General features: G+C 33.9%; 2 protein-coding genes across 4 annotated transcripts; both read left to right on the forward strand.

The window, feature by feature from the left end:
- Positions 1-277: 277 nt before the first annotated feature.
- Positions 278-4303, forward strand: LOC111496266 (pentatricopeptide repeat-containing protein At5g39680). Of its 2 annotated transcripts, none has more exons than XM_023146653.1 (2): positions 278-2955; positions 3547-4303. In XM_023146653.1, exon 1 carries the CDS (start codon positions 582-584, stop codon positions 2796-2798), a length of 2217 nt encoding a protein of 738 aa, XP_023002421.1. In that variant the 5' UTR covers positions 278-581; the 3' UTR covers positions 2799-2955; positions 3547-4303. The 2 variants fall into 2 exon arrangements, with proteins under 2 accessions (XP_023002421.1, XP_023002429.1); XM_023146661.1 differs by having other exon boundaries at positions 3578-4303.
- Positions 4304-9151: 4848 nt separating this feature from the next.
- LOC111496315 (NAC domain-containing protein 79-like) lies at positions 9152-21779 on the forward strand. 2 transcript variants are annotated; one of them, XM_023146726.1, is made up of 5 exons: positions 9152-9156; positions 19457-19460; positions 20522-20728; positions 20796-21058; positions 21367-21779. In XM_023146726.1, the coding sequence occupies exons 3-5, from the start codon at positions 20545-20547 to the stop codon at positions 21685-21687; spliced, it is 768 nt and encodes a 255-aa protein (XP_023002494.1). In that variant the 5' UTR covers positions 9152-9156; positions 19457-19460; positions 20522-20544; the 3' UTR covers positions 21688-21779. The 2 variants fall into 2 exon arrangements, with proteins under 2 accessions (XP_023002494.1, XP_023002504.1); XM_023146736.1 differs by having other exon boundaries at positions 21370-21779.
- Positions 21780-22002: the final 223 nt, after the last annotated feature.

The following is a 22002-nucleotide window of genomic DNA, read 5'->3' on the forward strand; positions in this document are numbered from 1 at the left end:
TCTTACTGATTTTAGTTGAATGTCATGAGCACATAAGGTCTTACTGATTTTATTCGAACCTCATGAACACATTTTATTAAAAATATATTTCGCCAAAGATAAAAAGAATGATATAAAATTTGAATAAGTTTAACTCTATGAAAGTTGAAAAAAATATGGTGTATTGAAGAAAGCCGGTTTTCCCAACCGTGGGCACGGTTTGGACCGTTGGGTTTCCATGTTTATAAACCGGAAATCATTGGTTTGCTATGTGCAAACCCACGCCAATGAACCGGGATTCAACCTCACCACAAATCGTTAGAACAGATAGATGGTTGCGGCTGCGAGGAGACGGCGAATCGTTGCTGGTAATTGCCGACTGATATTTTGGGGTTCATACAAAAGATAAACATGGGCTGCCTAATGATATGGAGGTAGTAGACATCTTTTTGCTGGAATTTTTCTGTGCAATTTGTTAGCTGGGTATTCTTCGGTATGGTTTTCGGTTTATAAAAATCATTTATTTATTTATTTTTGTTCATTATACTTGAGAATTACTGCCTTCCACTGGTGTAGTTAGTAGGATTGAGCTTGTTCTGAGGATGAGCGGATGGATGGATTCTGCCAAAAAGCTTTGCATAACCTTAAAAGCAAATACAGAACTAGAAATTCAAAGCATTGCAATGGCTATGTTAAAGCTACCAGTACCAATTAGTAGCCTTGCTCCTGTCAAATTCACGCCATTTCTATCGAAGTCCAATGAATTGGCTTCTCCTCTCCTGGACCCAATGAAGCTCTTGAAAGTGGCTGCAGATGCCAAAAACTTAAAATTTGGTAGAGTAATCCATGCCCATTTGGTCATTACCAATCGCATCCCTAGAGACTGCAGGGTAAACCAAATTAATTCTCTTATTAATTTGTATGTGAAATGTGATGAACTATTCATTGCTCGGCAGATGTTCGATAGAATGTCGAAAAGAAATGTGGTTTCTTGGTGTGCTTTAATGGCTGGGTATATGCAAAATGGGAGTCCCTTGGATGTTTTTGAGCTGTTCAAAAAGATGATAGTGAAGGATAATATTTTCCCCAATGAATATGTGATTGCCACTGTTATATCTTCTTGTTTTGATAGTCAAATGTATGTAGAGGGGAAGCAGTGTCATGGATTTTCCTTAAAGTCTGGATTGGAGCTTCATCAATATGTTAAGAATGCTCTTATTCAGATGTACTCTAAATGTTCAGATGTAAGAGCAGCATTGAAGATATTAGATACTGTGCCAGGTTATGACGTATTTTGTTATAATTTGGTTCTAAATGGGCTTCTAGAGCATTCACATGTGGGAGAAGCTATAGAAGTTCTGAAGTTAATGATTGATGAAGGCACAAAATGGAATAACGCCACTTTTGTTACGATTTTTCGCATTTGTGCTAGTCTTAAAGATTTAAAATTAGGTAAGCATGTTCATGCTCGAATGTTGAAAAGCGATATTGACGACGATGTCTATATCGGAAGTTCTATCATTGATATGTATGGGAAATGTGGTAATGTGTTGAGTGGAAGAGCCTTTTTTGATCAGTTGCAAAACCGAAATGTTGTTTCTTGGACAGCAATCATGGCAGCTTATTTTCAGAATGGATTCTTTGAAGAAGCATTGAATCTGTTTTCAAAGATGGAAATTGATCATATTCCTCCTAATGAATATACACTGGCTGTGTTGTTAAACTCTGCTGCAGGTTTGTCCGCACTAAGCCATGGTGATCAGTTACATGCTCGTGCCGAGAAATCAGGTCTCAAGGGCAATGTTATAGTAGGGAATGCCTTGATCATAATGTATTCCAAGAGTGGGGACATTTTAGCAGCACAACTCGTGTTCTCAAATATGAAGTGTTGTGATTCCATTACCTGGAATGCGATAATAACTGGTCACTCTCACCATTGTATCGGTAAGGAAGCGTTGAACATATTCCACGACATGTTGACTGCTCGAGAATGTCCAAATTATGTGACCTTTATTGGTGTTCTTTCTGCTTGTGCCCATTTAAGTTTGGTAGATGAAGGATTGTACTATTTTAATCATTTGATGAAACAATTGGGTATTGTTCCTGGGTTGGAACACTATACCTGCATTGTTGGACTTCTAAGTAGATCTGGACGACTCGATGAAGCTGAGAATTTTATGAGGTCGAATCCAATCAATTGGGATGTTGTTGCATGGCGCACCCTTCTCAATGCTTGTTATGTTCATAGAAATTATGATAAAGGGAAACAAATAGCAGAGTACTTACTACAGATGGATCATGAGGATGTAGGTTCTTATATTTTATTATCAAACATGCATGCGAGAGTTAGGAGATGGGATGGTGTCGTTAAGGTAAGAAAATTGATGAGAGAAAGAAATGTGAAGAAAGAACCTGGAGTGAGCTGGTTAGAAATAAGAAATATTGCCCATGTTTTTACATCCGAAGATAATAAACACCCCGAGTCGAGTCAGATTTATGAAATGATAAGGGACTTGTTAACCAAGATTCGACCATTGGGTTATGTTCCTGATATTGCTGGTGTATTGCACGATATTGAGGATGAGCAAAAGATCGACAATCTTAGCTATCATAGCGAGAAGCTTGCCGTAGCATATGGCCTGATGAAATCACCATCAGGTGCACCGATTCGGGTGATCAAGAACCTTAGGATGTGCGATGATTGTCACACTGCTATCAAACTTATTTCAAAGGTTGCAAATAGGACTATAATTGTTAGAGATGCCAACCGTTTCCATCATTTTCAAGATGGTTTTTGTTCGTGTGGAGATTATTGGTGAAATTTTTGATAAGTTTCTCAATGATTCTGTGGTAGCATGATGATAAAACGTTTCGAGCCATGATTCTGTGGTAGCAGAGATATCAATGTACTCTACTATTTCAGGCTGGTATTAGGCACACATGACACAAGTTGAGCCGACTAGGTCTGCACGTCGGGTATGTGAGTTGTCAATACCAGTTTTCTTATATTTTCATTTTTCTTAATATCTATCAATGTCATTTAATATTTCAATTGGTTTTATAACGGCTCAAGTCCACCGCTAGAAGATATTGTTCTCTTTGAGCTTTCCTTTTCGGACTTCTCTTCAAAGTTTATAAAACGCATCTTCTAGGGAGAGGTTTCCACACCCTTATAAAAAATGTTTCGTTCTCCTCCCCAATTGATGTGGGATCTCACAATCCATCCTCTTTCAGGGCCCAACGTTTTCACTGACACTTGTTCCTTTCTCCAATCGATGTGGGATCCCCAATCCACCCCCCTTCGGGGCCTAGCGTCCTTATTGGCACACCACCTCTTGTCCACCCCCTTCGAGGCTTAGTTTTTTCCTCGTTGGCACATCGTTTGATGTCTGGCTCTGATACCATTTGTAACAGTCCAAGCCCACCGCTAGCAGATATAGTCCTCTTTAGGCTTTACCTTTCGGGCTTCCCCTCATGGTTTTTTAAAACGTGTCTTCAAAGTAGAGGTTCCCACACCCTTATAAAGAATGCTTCGTTCTCCTCCCCAACTGATATAGAATCTCACAGGTTTCTACTTTTCCATTGGTTGCACATGTAGCTATTTGGTTGGGGTGACTCTAGAAAACTCGATTAATTGGAAGATTACATCTCTGCCTACAGTCTATGGTGGGATTGTGTGGATTCCCTCCCACCAAAGAAATACTTCATTCTTACAACAGTGGCACGGCAGTTCAACCAAGAAAGGAAGTCCTTTGGGAGGAGGGTGAGGCTCATCGACTAAGAGAGAAAAAAAGATAGATTGATCTCTGGATTTGCCTCCCTATAAAAAGGTCGAAGATTGGCTGCTTGAGGCTGTGATGGGAGCCTGTTTTAGAGGCAAAGCTAAGATCATTGGGGCTGTGCGTTAAAGCTACTTTATGGTTAACTTGAAAGGAGCATAATCTTCTTTTGGTTATACAACGCTTGTTGGAATGCATAATCTTAGTATCTGAGGCTGAATGTGCAGTAGCAGCAGGAGCAGGAGTTATGAGCTGTTGGAATGATTTGGTTCAGTAGTTTATGACAGTGTTTTCTGCTCTCAAAGATTTCCAATGCTTCAAAGCTAAATCACTTCATTCATTCTAGCAGTGTGAGGAGGAATCGCTACATGAAACTTGGGAGAGGCTCAAAGAATGCTTGCGAAACTGCCTGAATCATGGTATTCAAATACAGACCTTATACAATGGTTGCCAACACTTGAACGTTTGCTTCAATTGAGGTAATAATTTAATCTCTGATGTAAGAAATTTCATCAAATTATACGTCGAGAGTTCCATTATTCAACAATTTAGACTTTGTACTTTTATATATATATATATATATATAGCATACAAATTCTATTAAATCTTAATAATGATTTTTTTTATGATAGAGATCTCACATCGGTTGAAAAGGTGAACGAAACATTTCTTATTACGAGTGTGTGGAAGTCTCTTTCTTGTAGACATATTTTAAAATTTTCAGAGGAAGCCCAAAAGGGAAAGTCTAACCTTGAGAGAAAGCCCAAAAGGGAAAGTCTAAAGAGAACAATATCTGCTAGTGATAGGCTTGTAATGACTAGTAATTTTTCTGAAATGCACGTGACTAACAAAGTATGCCGGAAGGATTTGTGTTGGTATATAGAGATAAATTTCACTCTAAATAAATAATGTGACTATATTGTAGGAGATGTAAGGGAATGTCGGAATACGAGACTTTCACAATTTGTGGCACTAGGCTTGAGTGCCATCCCCATCCCATCACATCCCAACAAGATCCAAAGTTCACTTTACACAAACTGTATTTTCCTTGCATTTTGGTTAAAAGGACACAACATTGACCTCTCCTTGCCTGACTGCTCAGTTCTGTCCTGTCCTATAAGCTCTGTAAAAAGCCTAACAATCATTTAATACATTGAACTGCTTTACTAGAAGCACTCTCAATCCCACAAATCTTCACAAAAATTTAATCTTTTTGGAGTGTTTCAGTTTCCAGTTCCCTTCATAAACTCCATTGGTCCTTCTCCTGTCCACCAATCCTCTTCTTCTTCTTCTTCCTTCTTTCTCCCTTGCCTTTTCTTCCCAAAACCCTCTCTTTTTCTCCTAATTCTCTGCTTCTCATCATTTGACAGTTACTGTTTATATATATATTTATGCTACTTCTCATCAAAGCTCTTGCATGTGGGAAGGAGGCTTCAAAGTAGTGCAGCCAAGGATGACTTGCCGGCAACCATTTAAATGAATGGGGGCTTCTTTATTTGGTCGGCAAGTCATCTCTGGCTATGTAACTTCCTCCTTCTTTCATGCTAGGTGTTTATTGATGAACATCATTCCCAAATTCATCATCCATTTAGTGAACTCTTTCTCTAACACCTCAAGTTTGCTCGTTAGTAGATATTGTCTTTTTCGAACTTCTACCTTCAGATTTCTTTTCAAAGTTTTAAAAAACGTGTGGAATAGTTTACACATCCTTATAAATAATGTTTTGTTATTTTTTTTGACTGATGTGGGATCTCACACTCTACCTCTTTCAAGGCTTAGTATTCTCATCACACTCGTTCCTTTCTCCAATCAATATGGGACTCTCCAATCCAATCCATCACTTTCAAGGACCACCCTCATAGCTGGCACACTTGGGACTTAGCCCTTCTTGCTATATCATCTAGTGTTTCGCTCTGTTACCATTTGTCCACTAAAGTCTACTATCAGCCGATATTATCTTATTTGTACTTTTTCTTTCAAATTTTTTTATCAAAATTTCTGAAAAGCGTGTGCTTAAAAGAGTTTTTTCACATTCTTATATATTATGCTCTGTTCTCTTACTAACGTGAGATCTCATCGTTTCTATTTGTTTGATTTTGATCATTTACCTCATGTTTTGTTTTTGGTTCGTTATCTCACCAAACAAATAGAAATGGTGAGTTACTCCATTAAGTTCCTCGTCGTTTCTAGTTTATATTCATTTGTACACTTAATTATGGTCATGATACTATTGTGTAAACCAGAAAAGATTGACTTGTAAGGCTCAAAATACTAATACCCATTAAGTGCATATCCCTTTGATGGGATCCTCAATATTTTCTGACATAACAATCCAAACAAAGAAACTAATAGAAGCATCACATCAAAACGCAAGATTCACATAGATTGACCAAATGATATGGATCCATGGAGATCACTGAAAGATGGTAACTTTATAGGCTAAGATACACACAAATTATTACCCAAATGAAAGAAGAAGCTAAATGGAGATGAAACCTTCATTGACAAGAAGACCAAAAACGAGAACGAGAAGGCCGGCTGTGATGCACTCAGTTGGAGAAACCCATGTCTGTGAATAAGCTGACAAAGTCAGGGCTGCGCCCACCACCCCTATCAGGAGAGAGCTCATATTCTGATTCATCTTCTTCCTCCTCTTCTTCTTCTTCTTCTTCTTCTTCTTCTTCTTCTTCTTCTTCTTCTTCTGCTAATTTAATGAAACTCTTGTCTTTACACACCTTCCTTTAGCCAAAATCAAAAGTCAACTTTGTAGAAAGAGGCAATGTGTGAACAATGGTTTGTTTAATCAAAACCATACAATATACAAATCATAAATGCTGTCCATAGGTTTACTATTACTATTATTGTTGTTATTATTTATTTATCGATTGGGCTCATCTTTTTTTATTATTATTAACTTATTATCACTTGTTCTTCTGTCCAATTCCATTATGAAAATTATTAGCAGAGATCTTCATTCACAATTCTATATGAATGAATTTGTAAGTCTTTAGTCCATTGCTAGTTGATATTAACTGTTTTGGTCCGTTATGTATTGTCGTCAACTTTATAATTTTAAAGAGAGGTTTTCACATAGGAATGCTTCGTGATAAATAGTATCAGAACCAGACACCAGACGATATACCAACGAAGACGTTGGGTCCCCAAGAGAGGTGGATTATGAGATCTACATTGGTTGAATAGGAGAACGAAACATTTCTTATAAGGGTAGGATATCGAAATTTGGTGTCCATGTTTTAAATAATATTTAAAAGTTTAGAGAGTAAATTAAAAAAATTTGATGGGCAGCCTATTTAATTATATAAAGGATGGTAAATCAATTGGCATGTGGTTGTGTTGGACCTTTTTGTTTGGTAAGTTCTTAAATAACATTTTTTGTGCACATCAATTCCTTATTAAACCCTTTTTGTAGGCTATGGATTGCCAAACTTATGAATCTTTGTATCACAATTTGTGAAACACTTAATACTATGAGATTTCTATTTTGACTTGTCTATTCATTTCTTTTATGTCTATGATAATGTCACGACCTAATTTTCGTTATAATACGGTGCTATTCTAATTTATTGCAAACAGGTAAAAGAGTTTCAGATATAATTACAAATCAAAGTACAAATGACTCAAAAAGAAAAAAAAAAAAAAAGGACTGACGCTCCATAATGACCCTCTCTATGACACATGACTCTCAAACGCTCATCCACATCGATCAACAATGTGCAAACACCTGAAAAAAAAAAATGGAGTGAGTATAAAAATACACAATAAACAACTCTCATCACATCTTTAATCTAGTAGGTATCCATGGGTTTTACTATGAACTCTGGAAGTTCAAGCTTAGTGTCTATTACTATCTGTGTGTCTAGGGTGCGTCAAAGTTATGAGTTGTTCACTAATTGCTCATAGCCCACTCCGAATTTAGTGGAGGTAGTTCACCCTTTTTTAGCGTTGTGGATCTGCAGAGCAACAAGTCCCATCTCTAAGGTGAGCTACACTTTTGTTCTAAACTTGCTTGGCCTATTTCATACAAGTTATGGCTTTTATAATTCAAGTTTAGCTCTTATTCTGTTTCTATTCTTTCATTAAGCTCTTTATATATGAATTGGGTATTATAGTTCGTGTCTTTACTCTTTTTAAGTTCTATTTTCTTTTCAATTATGAGCTAAGTTCTTTGTTGTCGATTCAAATAGGTACATTACCTTAGGAGAAAGTCTCACCTAAATTAGTCATAGACATATGTTTTAATTGTGTAGGCTCTTAGAATCACTTAGAAAATAGTTGAATAGATGTTAAACTCGACTTCAAATTGTAAGTGTTGATTAGGATAGGTTGCAAGTGCATTCAGATTGTATTATGTTCAACCATATAAAACTCGAAAGAATGATTCGCAGGTGCATATAAGCACAACACTCAGTTGAATGAGGTCCAAAGCACGGTTGAACCGACTCTAGAATATAGAACGAGCTTCAAGAGCATTAGGTTAACTAAATGGGGTTACAAGGTAGGGTATAAAAATAGTCCAAAACATGGTTGAACCAACCCTAGAGTATCGAATGGGCTTCAAAAGCATTAGGTGACTAAATGGGCATGCAAGGAAAAACATGGGCCAAGTAGGGTGCACAGGTTGCTCAACTCCATTGCACCTTGTCACATGAGTTGAGGTATAGTAGTGGCTAAAATGTTAATTATTTGTGTTAAAAGAATGCTATGCATGATTCACCTCACTGTGTATACGATACGATACTCAAAATCTGAATAATTTATTATTAAAAAAATTAAAATTAGAGCTATTCTTTTCGGACGTAAATAACATAAATTTAGTTATAATAACTCATGAATTATCATTGGTCACCCACGAACAAATCCTTCCACGTTCGTTGGCATGATACACTTGGTTGGTTCGTGTCATGTTACATCAGTAATATTCGTAATTATTTTGAATGATAATACAAATCCATGATAGAAGAGATAGTGACATAAACATATTTCCAAAATATTTTCATATTAAACTCATATGACGTTGGAAAATAATTTCCAATATAGAATGAAATTAAACAATTATTAGAGTCTTTTAGAACCCTTAATCTTAGCTTAGGTGTCATTGGAACACTTAATATACTAATAAGTAGTTGGTTTCAACTTTAAGACTTAAAAATGTTTTTAATTTTTGAAGACTTTTGAAATAATCATAACATCAAATTTTAAATTAAATTAATTGCGGACTTTTGATGTGGCTGTCAACGATCAGAAACCACGAATCATTCCCTCATAAACTCAGCGATCTTCCACTAAATTAGTCAATCTGGAGCTCCCTCCCAACATTCCTCAACATTCCTCAACATAATAACCGGATTTTTTATAAACCCTATCACGTGGTATCAAAGTCACAACCTCATCTTAACCTAGCAATATCAATAAAATCCTCAAATGATATTAGCGTCATGCACATTTATTTAAATTTGGTCGACGTTATAGCAATACTATTTTCCTTTTTTTTACCTAGTATAATTAAAATGTTATTATAAATCTTTAGAGAAAGTCCCTATCTTTAATTTCATGAATGCATATTTGAAAAGCATTTTGAAGCTTTTCCCAATCTAAGTTATCCAATATTTCTAAAAGAATCATCTTTTTGTTTCACCTTCTGGTTGGCCTTCAAAATAGCAGCTAGGGTTTCTTGTTTTGTATTTCCTACTATCTTTATGCCCAATTCTTTAACTATACACCACTAATCAATCTCATATATCTTTTGCTCTACTTTAGTACTTTAGTTTAGCCTTCAATATTGACTTCTTCAATCCCCATCTTTCACTACTTTATTACCCTAAATTAATAAAAACACCTATAAATTTTGCATTTTCTCTATAACATTCTTTTGTTTAGGGTCTTTTGTTTAGGGTTTAGGGTTCATTACAGTAAATATACGAACGAGAACCGTCTATCAATACCTCATATTATCTACACAACATTGCAATGTTATTTTAAAAAATTCATAAATATTTTTGAAACAAATTAAAGGGTGCTTTTAAATTCTTTGAAAAAAGTATAAGGGTATTAATGAAAGTTTTGAAAACAATCGTATTTTTGAAACACTTTTGAAAGTGAAAGTTATTTGTGAAACCATTTTGAAAGCTACATAATATATCTGAAACAAAATATTAACGGCTTCCATCCAAAAGTAACGAAAATGATATCATTTGAAAAAGAACAAGATTATTATCCAATAACCTTTAAAGTTTTAATGATTAAAAGAATACATATATGAAAGGAATTAGTGATTAAGCAAGCCAATTTTTTAAAATAGAAACTTAGATTTATGATGGTTTGGCCATACATACTTTTTTTTTCCTTTACACAAAAAAGTTGATTCAGTCAAAGACTCGTTTATGAGAGAAACGTATCGCATTTACACTTCTTCTCTCTTCTTTTTCAACAACCAATTATTGGGTTTTTTTTTGGAGATCCGCAGCTTAATAAATAGTGTTGTTGGAATAATAATGTTATTATACTAAATCAATATAAATAAACGTTGTTATATTTGCTTAAATCATTTCCACGGTAACATATATCAGACCGTCTAAGTTTACCTTTGCCAATCGAACACAGCTCGTGCAATTCAAGCTTATTCAGCCACACACATCATTCGTGCGTGACACAATCACGTCATATCTCATTGTCATCTTGGTTCCTTATAACACGATCCATGCATCGTGATGTCGTCCCATGTCTTGGGACATATTGACCATCTAGGCTTGCTCGAACATATTCGTTTGAAACTGACCAATATGTTGATTATCTCATCAAGACATCCCAAACATCCATCCATTTGGGTTCTCTTGAACATTAGATTCTCTCGTATCCATGTTAAACCATTTATGATATACGTTCTAGATAGCAGGTGTATAATTCAACCTCCAACACATGAGTTGTGGCACAATATTGGCACACCCGTGCTAAACTGTGACATTCAAAGGAAGACGCTCGAGACGCTTGTCCCGTGACGTTCGCCCATGTTGTGACACATGCATGTACCACAAGGTAGTTCGCTTAGGCCATAGGGCCTAGGGGTGGTGGAGAGCCAACACCATGCCTCCCCCTATAGTACAATTTGAGACATTTTCAATCCTTCTTAGGTAGACGTCATTTTGGCGAGCGTACATACGGACTCGTGCATAGTCCGTTGAGTATCTGTTTGAAACCATATTTGGTGAGCTTTCATCTTTCTTATCGACGGACTTAATTCTTAAGCTGGATGTCGAAACTCATTTCGAATCCCAGAGTTTTGAGGTTATGGCTTAGGGCCCTACCAAGCCCTCTTTGAGGTTGTTTTCTAGACTCGTGTCGCCTCATTCTTCCGAACTTTGTGTATGCCTCGACTTAACTTTAATACACACCCTTGGTTTGTTGGATGATGAACCTTCCTCCTCGGTCACATCATGATACTTCTCAATCTTGTCTTAAACATGACCGGATGGACGATACTTTAGGGTCGTCCCTTGTAGCTTAACGTGTGGGGGTCACAACCTACTTTCTCTCAGTGGGGTGAAAAATGCAATCTTGGTGGGACCTATCATTATGTAGAATATCATAGTCTTGCTCTCTACTTTTCACTCCAGGCAAAGTTGGATGTGCAGTACTTTCCTAAACATGACCCACGCACTCACACATAGACCCACCAAGTAAGCTCATATACATACCTTTGGGTCTGCCCTTCGACGAGTATACACTCATGCTGTCAAAAGCCACCTATGGAAATAAGTGTGCATAATATCCTGATGTATAGAATATCGTAGTGTATGCCTCCATACTAATCATAATGGGGAAGTATCTCGATGCACGTGATATACAAAATGCATAAAGTCTTCATAGGTTTAAATCATGACATTTACTTATGATGCAACCCATATCTCCATTCCCTTTATGACATAATATTCCTATGAGACATGGATATGTATACTAAACATACCTTTCATGAATAACATGCATGACTTAACAATGTCTCATAGGCATAAAGTGAACATTCTAACATGGTTTACTTGGTGTAACATATAGAGATTCATATATCATATAATATTGGTCTCACAACACAGTTTTATGATATAGTATAATCATAGCATAACAAAACTTGTATCATATATCATAATTCATATCATAGTGTAAGTTGTTATATAACATAACACACGTTAAACAAACTTAAAACATGTTACATGTAGGGGCCATAGGACACACGTCGTTCATACAACATACAAGTCATCTGGATCCTCTAAACGCATGCACTATTGTCCTGCACGTGTCATGTTTTATGACTCTTTGACGTGTGCTATGTTATGATATAAGTTATACTACGATACAAATTATGCTATGTTATAAGTTATACTGTGATATGATTCTGCTATATTATGAAACTATGTGGTGACAGTCGTAAGATGCATGAATCTCTATATTTCACGCCAAGTAAACTATGTTAACATGTTCAATCTATGTCTATGAGATATTGGTAAGCCATGTATGTTAATCATGAAAGGTATGACAAGTATTACGTATGCATGTCTCATAAAGATGCCATCTCATGAAAAATGGAGGTATGAGTTACATCATGTGTAATGACATGATTTAAAGTTATGGCGACCTCATGCATTTTGTATTTCATGTGCATCAGGATATTTCCCGTTATAATTAGTGTGGACACATACCTTATGATATTATGTGCACTCATTTCCCTCTATGGCTTTTGGTAGCGTGAGTGTATGCTAGTCGAAGGACAATTTCAAGGGTATGTATACGAGCCTACCTGATGGGTCTATGTACACGTGCGTTGACTGCGTGTAGAGAAGTAGAACACATCCAACTCTACTTAGGACTAAAAAGTAGAGACCATCCACTAGCAGGTCTATTTAGTGAGTATTTTTAAATATTCAAGTCACGTGTTACTTGTTTTTTCAGGTAAAGATAAGACACCCATGTACGGTTGATGACATCGCTATACAGGCTTCAAAAATACAATCAGAAGAGTTGTATTTTCTTTTAAAATTGTAGTCCTTAGGTTAGATTATGGCATATGACTTTCTTTACTATTTCATTAATGTTTATTTTTCTTTATTCAAAATAAATTTTATGAATTTCATGACATCGTTTAGAAATGAACTTGTGCATATGCAATAACGATTATATTTCAATAGTAAAAATAGGATCTAGTGCATCATTACAAAAAGTCGTAATAAATTCACCCTCAATTAAAACATGTTTTTCAGTTTTGATATTTTGTTACCGACAATTCTTTAATAATATTTTTCAATATTTTGTTTTCGTGGTGGGAGAAGTTCGACCTAATTACATATTATATACCTCAATGAAACTTTTTTTTTCCCTTTTTTATTTGAAAACAAAATAACTATTTATCGAAAAAAATAGAATATAATTATTTAAAAGTTTTGATAAAATAGGCAAATAAAGGAAATGAAAAAGGATGGTCATAAATATAGCAATATAAAATATTTTAAATACGCTAAAATAATAAAAATATCTGTAAATTTTATATTTCTTTTTAAAATTATGTTTAAAGTTCAATAATAACTTATAAAAAATCTAAAAAAATAATTTTTTTATTATTATTTAATGAAAATAGTCATTTAAAATAAAATACTATTTAACAAAATAGCGTTTCTAATATATCTTTAAATATATAAACAGAAAATTACTAAAACCATTCATTTTTCAAATCTCTCTCTTTTTTTTTAAAAAATAAAGTTAAGCTGCTTTATGATCCTGTCGTCTTTTTATTGTTTCTTTAATACCATTCCATTTTAAATAATTTAGATAGATTAAATTAATAATAATATAAAAATTATGTTTAAAGTTTCAATAATAACTTATAATAATCTTGTAGATTAGCTCTCTTTTTTAATGTTATTTTTCAATGTCTATTATAATTTTTGAAATGGGTATTAACGATAAGATTACTGTAAAAGGGTATTTTTGAAATTCTTTCGAAATTTCACATATATTTTTGAAACAAAATATAAGCTGTCTTCTTCTAAAACTAGAGAGTAAATCTCGAAATTCTCAAGTAGTTTCTTTTACTCGAACACATACAAAGTTGACAACTTTGTTGAAGTCAGAAAGTCGAACACAAATTTTGACTTTTAGTAATTTAAAAATTATGTGTAATCCGCTAAACATTATATGAATCTACCCATATTAAGAACAAAAAAGAAATATAGTGTGAACAAAGAGAGTGTAGTAATCATGTATTAAAATTTCTCATGCTTTTCCACCACTCATATCGTGCCATGTGGAATAATGTCGTGTGACTCTCGTGTCGGCGAGTGGGAAGTAGGGCCAACATGCCGCTCCCTGTCAACCTCTTATTTTTTTTATGGATCAAATCTCTTACCGTAACTCTCGACATGGACAAACATTGTTAGAGAGATTTCGTCGCTCTTTATTTGCGAATTTGTCGATTTTCAAAGGGTAAGAACACTTTTGATTCTTAAATTTGAACGTAAGATCTTAATTTCTAAGACTCATAGTTTAATTCATTAATTTGTACAAAATATTTTTAAATAGTTATTGAGATTAAACGTTTGTTAGTGTGACTAACAAAATATTTGATGTGGGAGTTTCTGTCACACTCGTGACCAACCAAATCTTCTAGCACCACTCGCTTGTACCCTTAGTCTCTTCCTCCAACACTTCCAGCACGGGCTCCTCCTCCGTGCTAATATCGTGATTACCTCTTCTTATTCCTTCTCTCATTCTCTTTTATCCTCCTCTTCGTCCTTCTTGTTCACATACTTGTACTCTTATCTCGATTCTTCTCATTTTTCTTAGCATTTAGTTTTTATTCTTCAATTTTAAAAAATATTCATTTATTCATTTTTCAAACAATCAAATCTCGTATCAGTTGGAGAGGGAAACGAAACATTCCTTACAAGAGTATGAAAATCCCTAGTAGACATTTTAAAATCGTGAAATTAACGGCGATAGACTGAAGTAGACAATATCTGCTAGCAAGAGCTTGAGCTATTATACAAACTTTTGTAAAACGGACATGGGAGATGAATAAAAGGTGAGTGATGGATGGAATTGTTGGGTTTTATGTCCTAAAACTCATAGTTCGTAAACAAAAACATATTCTATTTTCAATAAAGTTATTATTGTTGTTTATTCAATAAAGATTGTTATTGAATAAAGTGAATTTTATGACCATTAATCTAAATCCAATAAATTAAGAACACTCTGGCTATAGTATGATTACTTGAACTATATGTAGAGACATAAGAGTTGATCAAGTTCAAGTATATAGTCAAAATGATCTATAGTATAAGGATAAGGCTGAGTACCTTATTCTGGGGACACTATGGATGCGGCCCACTTTTTGTATATGATATAAACAATGTGATCATTAAATTGTACATGTGGAGACATGTGAGTGGGGGCGTCCTATGCAATGAGTATTGCATAAGATCGGACCATGAAGAAAATCACTCTCACTTTATAATGTCGTTTACTGTTGAGACTAATTTTCTTTTCATTCGATGACCTAGGTAACTCGATCTTAATCTTGAGCTAATCATGAACTCCTGTTGCGGAATTATCCTTAGATTTGCATAGGTGAGAGTGGCTCAAGTTCGCCGACTCAATAAGCCTCCCATTTTAGGGGTACGACTGGGTAAATGGCTGGGGACGTGGGGTGCAAGATGAATTCACTCCTACCCACTTTTAGGGATAGAAGAGAGGTAGTTCCCGTAAGTACTGACTCCAGGTCTTGAACAAGGGGCCCCATCCACTCATTGGCCTGAGAGGGATTGGGTTTACTAGTTGGACCGCAAACCAATTGTTCATTAGAGGATCAGTGAGACATAAGGAACAAGAAGTAACTTTAGGGGTAAAACGGTAAATTGACCCAGCTCTAGTTACGAACAACTTGTGAAGGATCGACTTACTAATCATGGTTATATCAAATGGACAGAAATATATCTATATGCAACTACTAGGCTATAGTGGAATGTCCTAGTAGTTAACGAATGTTGGTTAACAAGGTTAATGAGTTTAACTGGTTAATCTTGGATCGTTGGAGCCCATGATCTATAGGTTTATTAGGTCCCTCTGCTAGCTCATATCAGATTAAACCATAGAACAGTGTGACGAGTGAGTTCGAAGTGTTCGAATTCAAATTAAGGAGAATGCGCTACATATATACGATATATTTAACTGTATTTTTGTTTTATTTATGAATTAAACAAAAAGAGAGAATCTAAAATATTTAAATAAGATTTAAATATCTTAATCAAATATGGGTTGGAATTAATTAGGATTAGCATTTGAATTAATATTAAATACTAATTAAATAGTTTAATTAATTATTTAATATTACTTTAATTTGAAATTAATAATTCAAATTGATTGTTGAATCAAAATGAAGAAAGTCAAAATGTTGACTTCATTTAATGGAAAAATCTATGTTGGTGGAATTTTGAGATGTCAAAATTTGGTTTAACCAAACTTGCATGTTTGCCAAATAAACTCCACAAATTTGAGTGGAATTTTGAGAGTCAAAATTTGGTGATCTCAAATTTGCATTGCAAACATAACTCTATAAATTGAGTGATCATGGTACATGAAAAATTGGCTTTTTCGGAAAAAAACCTTAAGAAAAACCTCTCACAAACTCTTTCTTCATATATACTAAATTCCTCCCAAGTTAGTCACTCACCGGATTCTACAATCCCATTCTAAGACCGGAGAATAGTGGAGAAGACACTAGTGGTGGTTCGAAACCTATTCGTGAGGAAAAAGAAACTTGAACAACAAAAGGTTAGTATTCAAACTAGTTGAGTTTTTTAATGCTTCTAAACATACTAGTTAATTCACTATAATTGATGTACTTAGAGTGCCTAAGATTCAAAATACTTACGCGTAACACCATCAGAACCATCACAAAAAAGATAAGAGCCGTTGGATGAAGAGAAGAGTTTGCCCTTAAGATTGAAATTCCTTAAAATAGATATAAGCAGCCATGCGCAATTGAATCCATAGGTGAAGAGTTTCTTGAAAAGGAAAGCTTTAATGGCTTTTTTTTCTTTTTGTTTTTCTTTTATTGACATAATTGAAGCCTTTTATTTTTCTTGAATAATTCATTTTCCAAAAAAAGAAACTCTTATCTTATATGGAACCAATAATAGGGTTTATCAAATCCAACATATCAATTATTGTAATCCCACTTTTTTTTTATTATTTTTTATGCAATAATTTTTTATTATCAATAAATAGAGAAAATAATTATTTTTATTTTTTTTAATTTTTTTTATGTTAGTATAAATTCTCTCAATTGATGTATAATTTGGATGCAAAGACGTGTAAACTTCAATACTTAAATTAATACTTAATCGAAAGTCAGTGTTAAAACAAGCATACGAGATGCTACTTGAAGAACGATATCTCTAATATGATGTAATAGGTAAAGGGCATTTTAGTCTTTTCACATGCTACGAAAAGTATACAAGTGGAGCCTCAAATCGTCACTTCTCAAGATTAGGTAATGCATAATGGCTTCATCCATGTCCAATGATGTGAATACTAAGTCCAAAATGTTCAATTAATTAAAATATTTTTTTTTTCCACCAAAAATAATTAGTATGAAATAATTTAATTTCATAAAAGAAATAATATTATTTATTTGGACCCTCACAAAAATGTATGATAAAAATGAGATTTTTTTTTATTAAATAATTCCTTCAATATATCATGCTCATCAAGATATGCTTTTCATATTATATTCCTATAAATCCCTTGATTTAAAATAAATCAATTTAAAATTAAAGAGCTTATTTAAAAAATAATTATAATTTTTTAAAATATTCTTTGTAGTTTTCTATTTCTTGTTATATATATAAAGAAATAGTTTCTAATTTATTGATTTATTTAAAGAATATTATAAAAATGGGAAAGGAAATTCATTCAATAATTCAAAATGGGTATTCTATTTGGTAGACTAATATTTTAATATTTACTAATTTGCAAATGAAAAATGTTTTTAACTATGTCTTATAATTAATTCAGAAAACTATAAAAGAAGATCATGATTGCAATTTATAAAATTAAAACTTTTGGCTTTTTTAAAAAATATTTTAGTATTTTTTTACAACTCTAAAAAATTGTGTTTTTTATGAAAAAAAAAAAAAACAAAACAATGCTAAATTATACATAATATTAAGGACAAAAATTATTTGTTGGTGGAACACGACAAATATTTTTGAATAAAATAAGATTAGGTTAGATTTTGTTGATATCTTTTTAAAAATTTCAATTTTGAAGATATAATTGTATTTAGAAAAAAAGAAATGAAAACATGATGATATATTTTGAAGACAGAAATTCAAAAAAAAATTTATATGAATTACTTTGGTCATTTTTAAATATTTTTTTACCACTAGAAGTTCGAGCAAAAGACCCATAAGCATATGAGAGTGTTAGAATGTTACCAATTAATTTGTATATGTATATAGTTGGTAACTATACGATCGTGCCCTACATGATATGAACTCATATCCGAGGTCACTCCTATGTTCTATTAATGTTGTGCCCTACACAATAACACGAGGTCACTCTCTATATGTACCAGAATCTACTAGAGTTTGTCCTAACGATATGAGCATGTATTTGAAAAGTGAATTTTATCTAGTAAGATCATGTTTCTAACTGGTCAAGTTTCTAAAGTGGTAGGCAAATTGATTTGACTACAAAAGTCTTTATCACCCATTTAAATGAAAGGATAAGCTCTTTTAGGCAAGAACTCGTAACCATGATCAAGTCGCATATGATCCATATGTGAAATATTAATCTTCTCGATTAATAAATTTAGAAAGAGATTAAATATTTGGATCAAATTATTTGAATAATTATAAAATGAGTCTTATCAATAGTGTTACTAAGACAAACACTTAATTTTAATTTTAACCATATACTTATACATGAGACTCCGTAGCATCATCCTCTAGCAAACATGACATATATATTTATTTTCGTTCTCAATATATAATATTAATGACATTCATATGATACATGACTATTTTATGAACGATCATACAAAACATTCCAAATAACATATAGCATCCTGTCATGCTTAAGGTTTTCAAGTAGTAAAAGCACTCACCTAAATAGTAAATTTAAAAGATAACATCGTCCACTTAATCAAAAGTTGTTGAATCAACTAAACCTAAATTATTAACATTAAGAATCAATCAAACTAAAATTTGAAACTTAATCGAAAAGATATTAGTCAACTCGACTAGAACTTACTCAACAATAATTTTAAATCTCATTTGATCCGTCTAAAATTACAAAATAAGTTTAGACGGGTTCTTTTTCAAGCTCATCTCGAATACGATGCAGTATAGTATTCATAACCCTACTAGTGGTTAAGAGTCATGCTGTAACGACAAATCATATCGTATGGGGTGAAGTCTGCTCGAAGATGATGAACTCTTACTCAACTTTTAACTTAAAGTTGTTCAAACATCTGCGTGCTATATTCTACCATACAAGTTCTTGTGGGTGGGTATTCGAATTTAGCTTCCATATATATATCTATGAAAAGGAAAGTATATTAATGGATATCTTCCACACGAAGGCATTTTAAAATTATTTTAAAATTGGTATAAAGTTGAAGACTTTTAGTTTAGGCAGATACCAACTAACTCCATGACTTTTATTCTCTCCACCTCTCTCTTCTTTTGACCTAATAATCCAAATTACATTATTCCTAATAATTTCAATTTTATTTCACTATTATCACTACAATTCTTTTTTTTTAAAATAGAATAACAATATTAAAAATGATCCAAAACTTAGTTTTTTGTCGGGTTATTTAAGTGTTGATTCTACCCATCAATCAAATTTAATTTGGTGTATACTGCAAATATTGATCATAAAAATTTAATCAAAGACTAAGAGAAGTAACCTAATGGAAACAGAAATTTGTAAATTCCTTTGATTTGGTAAGAAAAGATCCTCAGAAAAGCTTTCAAAAGCTAAAGAATTGGCTAATCCTGCTCTAATAATATGATGTTCTCGAGGATATATGAAGGTTAGGAAACTATAATTATGTTAAAAAACGATTGTTTTGATTACTAAGATATTATGCTACGTTTACTAAAGAAACATGAAATTATTTGTTCCACTCATAGTTGGATTTACACCAAATTATGGGTGCTCGATGAGTAGATCCTAGATTGACTACGTATTTGAAAGTGGAAAATCAAATACAAGTTCATATTTGCTCGTGATCAACTAAATTGTGATCCTAACAAGAGAGTAATCCTTTGAAAATGAGACAGTTAACGAAGACACTCAATTATTCCACTCAAATATCAAAATACAATCGAAACGAGAGACCTAAATACAATCAAAACCCGTACACTAAAAGATAAAGTATTACATATATAAATGGATAAGATTGGATCTAAAAGCTTTTTTCTTTTTATGAATAAATATTTAATTAAAAGAAAAGAAAAAGTTGAGCAAATTTTCATGCGACACACACAGTGAAATGTTCGTGGTCGAGAAATAAAGAGAGAGAGAGAGACAAGGTTGTTATAGCCGAGGATTAAGTTGTCTGAGATTTTTGTTCTGTCGTAATTTAAACCGAACCGAACCGAACCGAACCAAACCAAACCAAACCATACCAGCCAGACCGAACGTGTTTTCCTTTTGTGTCTCTACAAAAGGCCGGAGTGTTGTTCTGTAACAAAACATCCTTAAAACTCTTGGAATGGGAAAGAGTGAAGAAGAAGAAGATCAGACGGTGATGGAACTGCCACCTGGATTCCGATTCCACCCGACGGATGAGGAGCTGATCACACACTATCTTTCCCAGAAAGTGGTTTGCTCTGGTTTCTGTTCTCCAGCAATCGCGGAAGTGGATCTCAACAAGTGCGAGCCGTGGGATTTGCCTGGTAATTCCGCAGCCACTGAGTGGTTTTTGAGGCTTTGTCTTTGTGTAACAGTTGAATTTGTGTACAGGGAAGGCCAAAATGGGGGAGAAAGAATGGTACTTTTTCTGTGTGAGAGATAGGAAGTACCCTAGTGGTTTAAGGACGAACAGGGCCACAAAGGCTGGGTATTGGAAGGCCACCGGCAAAGACAGAGAGATTTTCAAAGGGAGATGCCTTATTGGGTTCAAGAAAACTCTGGTTTTTTACAAAGGCAGAGCCCCTCGTGGACAAAAGTCCAATTGGGTCATGCATGAGTATAGATTACACGCCCAATCCTCTGCTTTTTCCCAGGTAAACACACAACAAAAACCCCACTTTTTGTTCCAAATCCTCTCGCTATTTGTTCTACACTTGAGTCAAGGATTCTATTAAAATGGGTGAGTTAAGAGCATGACTTTGATACCATGTTAAGAATAACGATGCTCCACAATGGTATGAGTTACTAATAAACTCATGATCATTTCCTAAGTTAGCCGACAATTTTATTATTTTCTAATAAGAATTTAAATCTAATGGATATTGTTGAATGTGGTGGCCGTATGTGAGATTTGATGAAAGTATAGGGACTAAAATGAAAGGAGGTGTTTTGTTGGATGCAGAAGGAATGGGTGATATGCAGAATATTGAAGAAGAGGAGTGGGAAGAAGGGGGACGAAACAGGAATGTCATCCAGGGTGCTTCCGCCATTAATGGAGTCGGAGGCATCGCTCGTGACCTGCTTCTCCAATTCAATGGAAGATCGAACCGAGGACGTCCAGTTTTGGTCGGGGCATTTTGAGGAGGAGGAAGATGGAGGAGGAGGAGAGGTTTGGAGGTTGAAGGTAGGCTCTTCTAAAGGGTTTGAAGAAGCCTTTGGGTTTGGGGCTAACCACCATCCATCGCCTCCTTTGGATGACCTTCATTGCCTTTGGAATTTCTGATCAAATATTGTTGTAAAAATATATTGTTTTGTGTAATATGTTTTACTTCATAATGTTCTTCAATAAAATACACAATATATGTTTTTTTTTTTTTTTTTTAAATATGTTTGATTTTAAAATAAGAGAAATGAAAATGAAATAATACCCTAAATATTAGGAATTAAATCCACATTTGATCAAGGGGTATCATGATTGTCTATAAATCTATAAGAAGAAGTATTTTTGGATAATTTCGAGGTGTTTTTTTATTTTTCCTTTTTATAGTTTTGAAAAATAATTGAAAGGTGTTTTTTTTTTATATGAAAGCGACATGCT

This window comes from Cucurbita maxima, unplaced genomic scaffold, assembly GCF_002738345.1.
Source record: "Cucurbita maxima cultivar Rimu unplaced genomic scaffold, Cmax_1.0 Cma_Scf00002, whole genome shotgun sequence".
Classification (NCBI taxonomy): domain Eukaryota; kingdom Viridiplantae; phylum Streptophyta; class Magnoliopsida; order Cucurbitales; family Cucurbitaceae; genus Cucurbita; species Cucurbita maxima.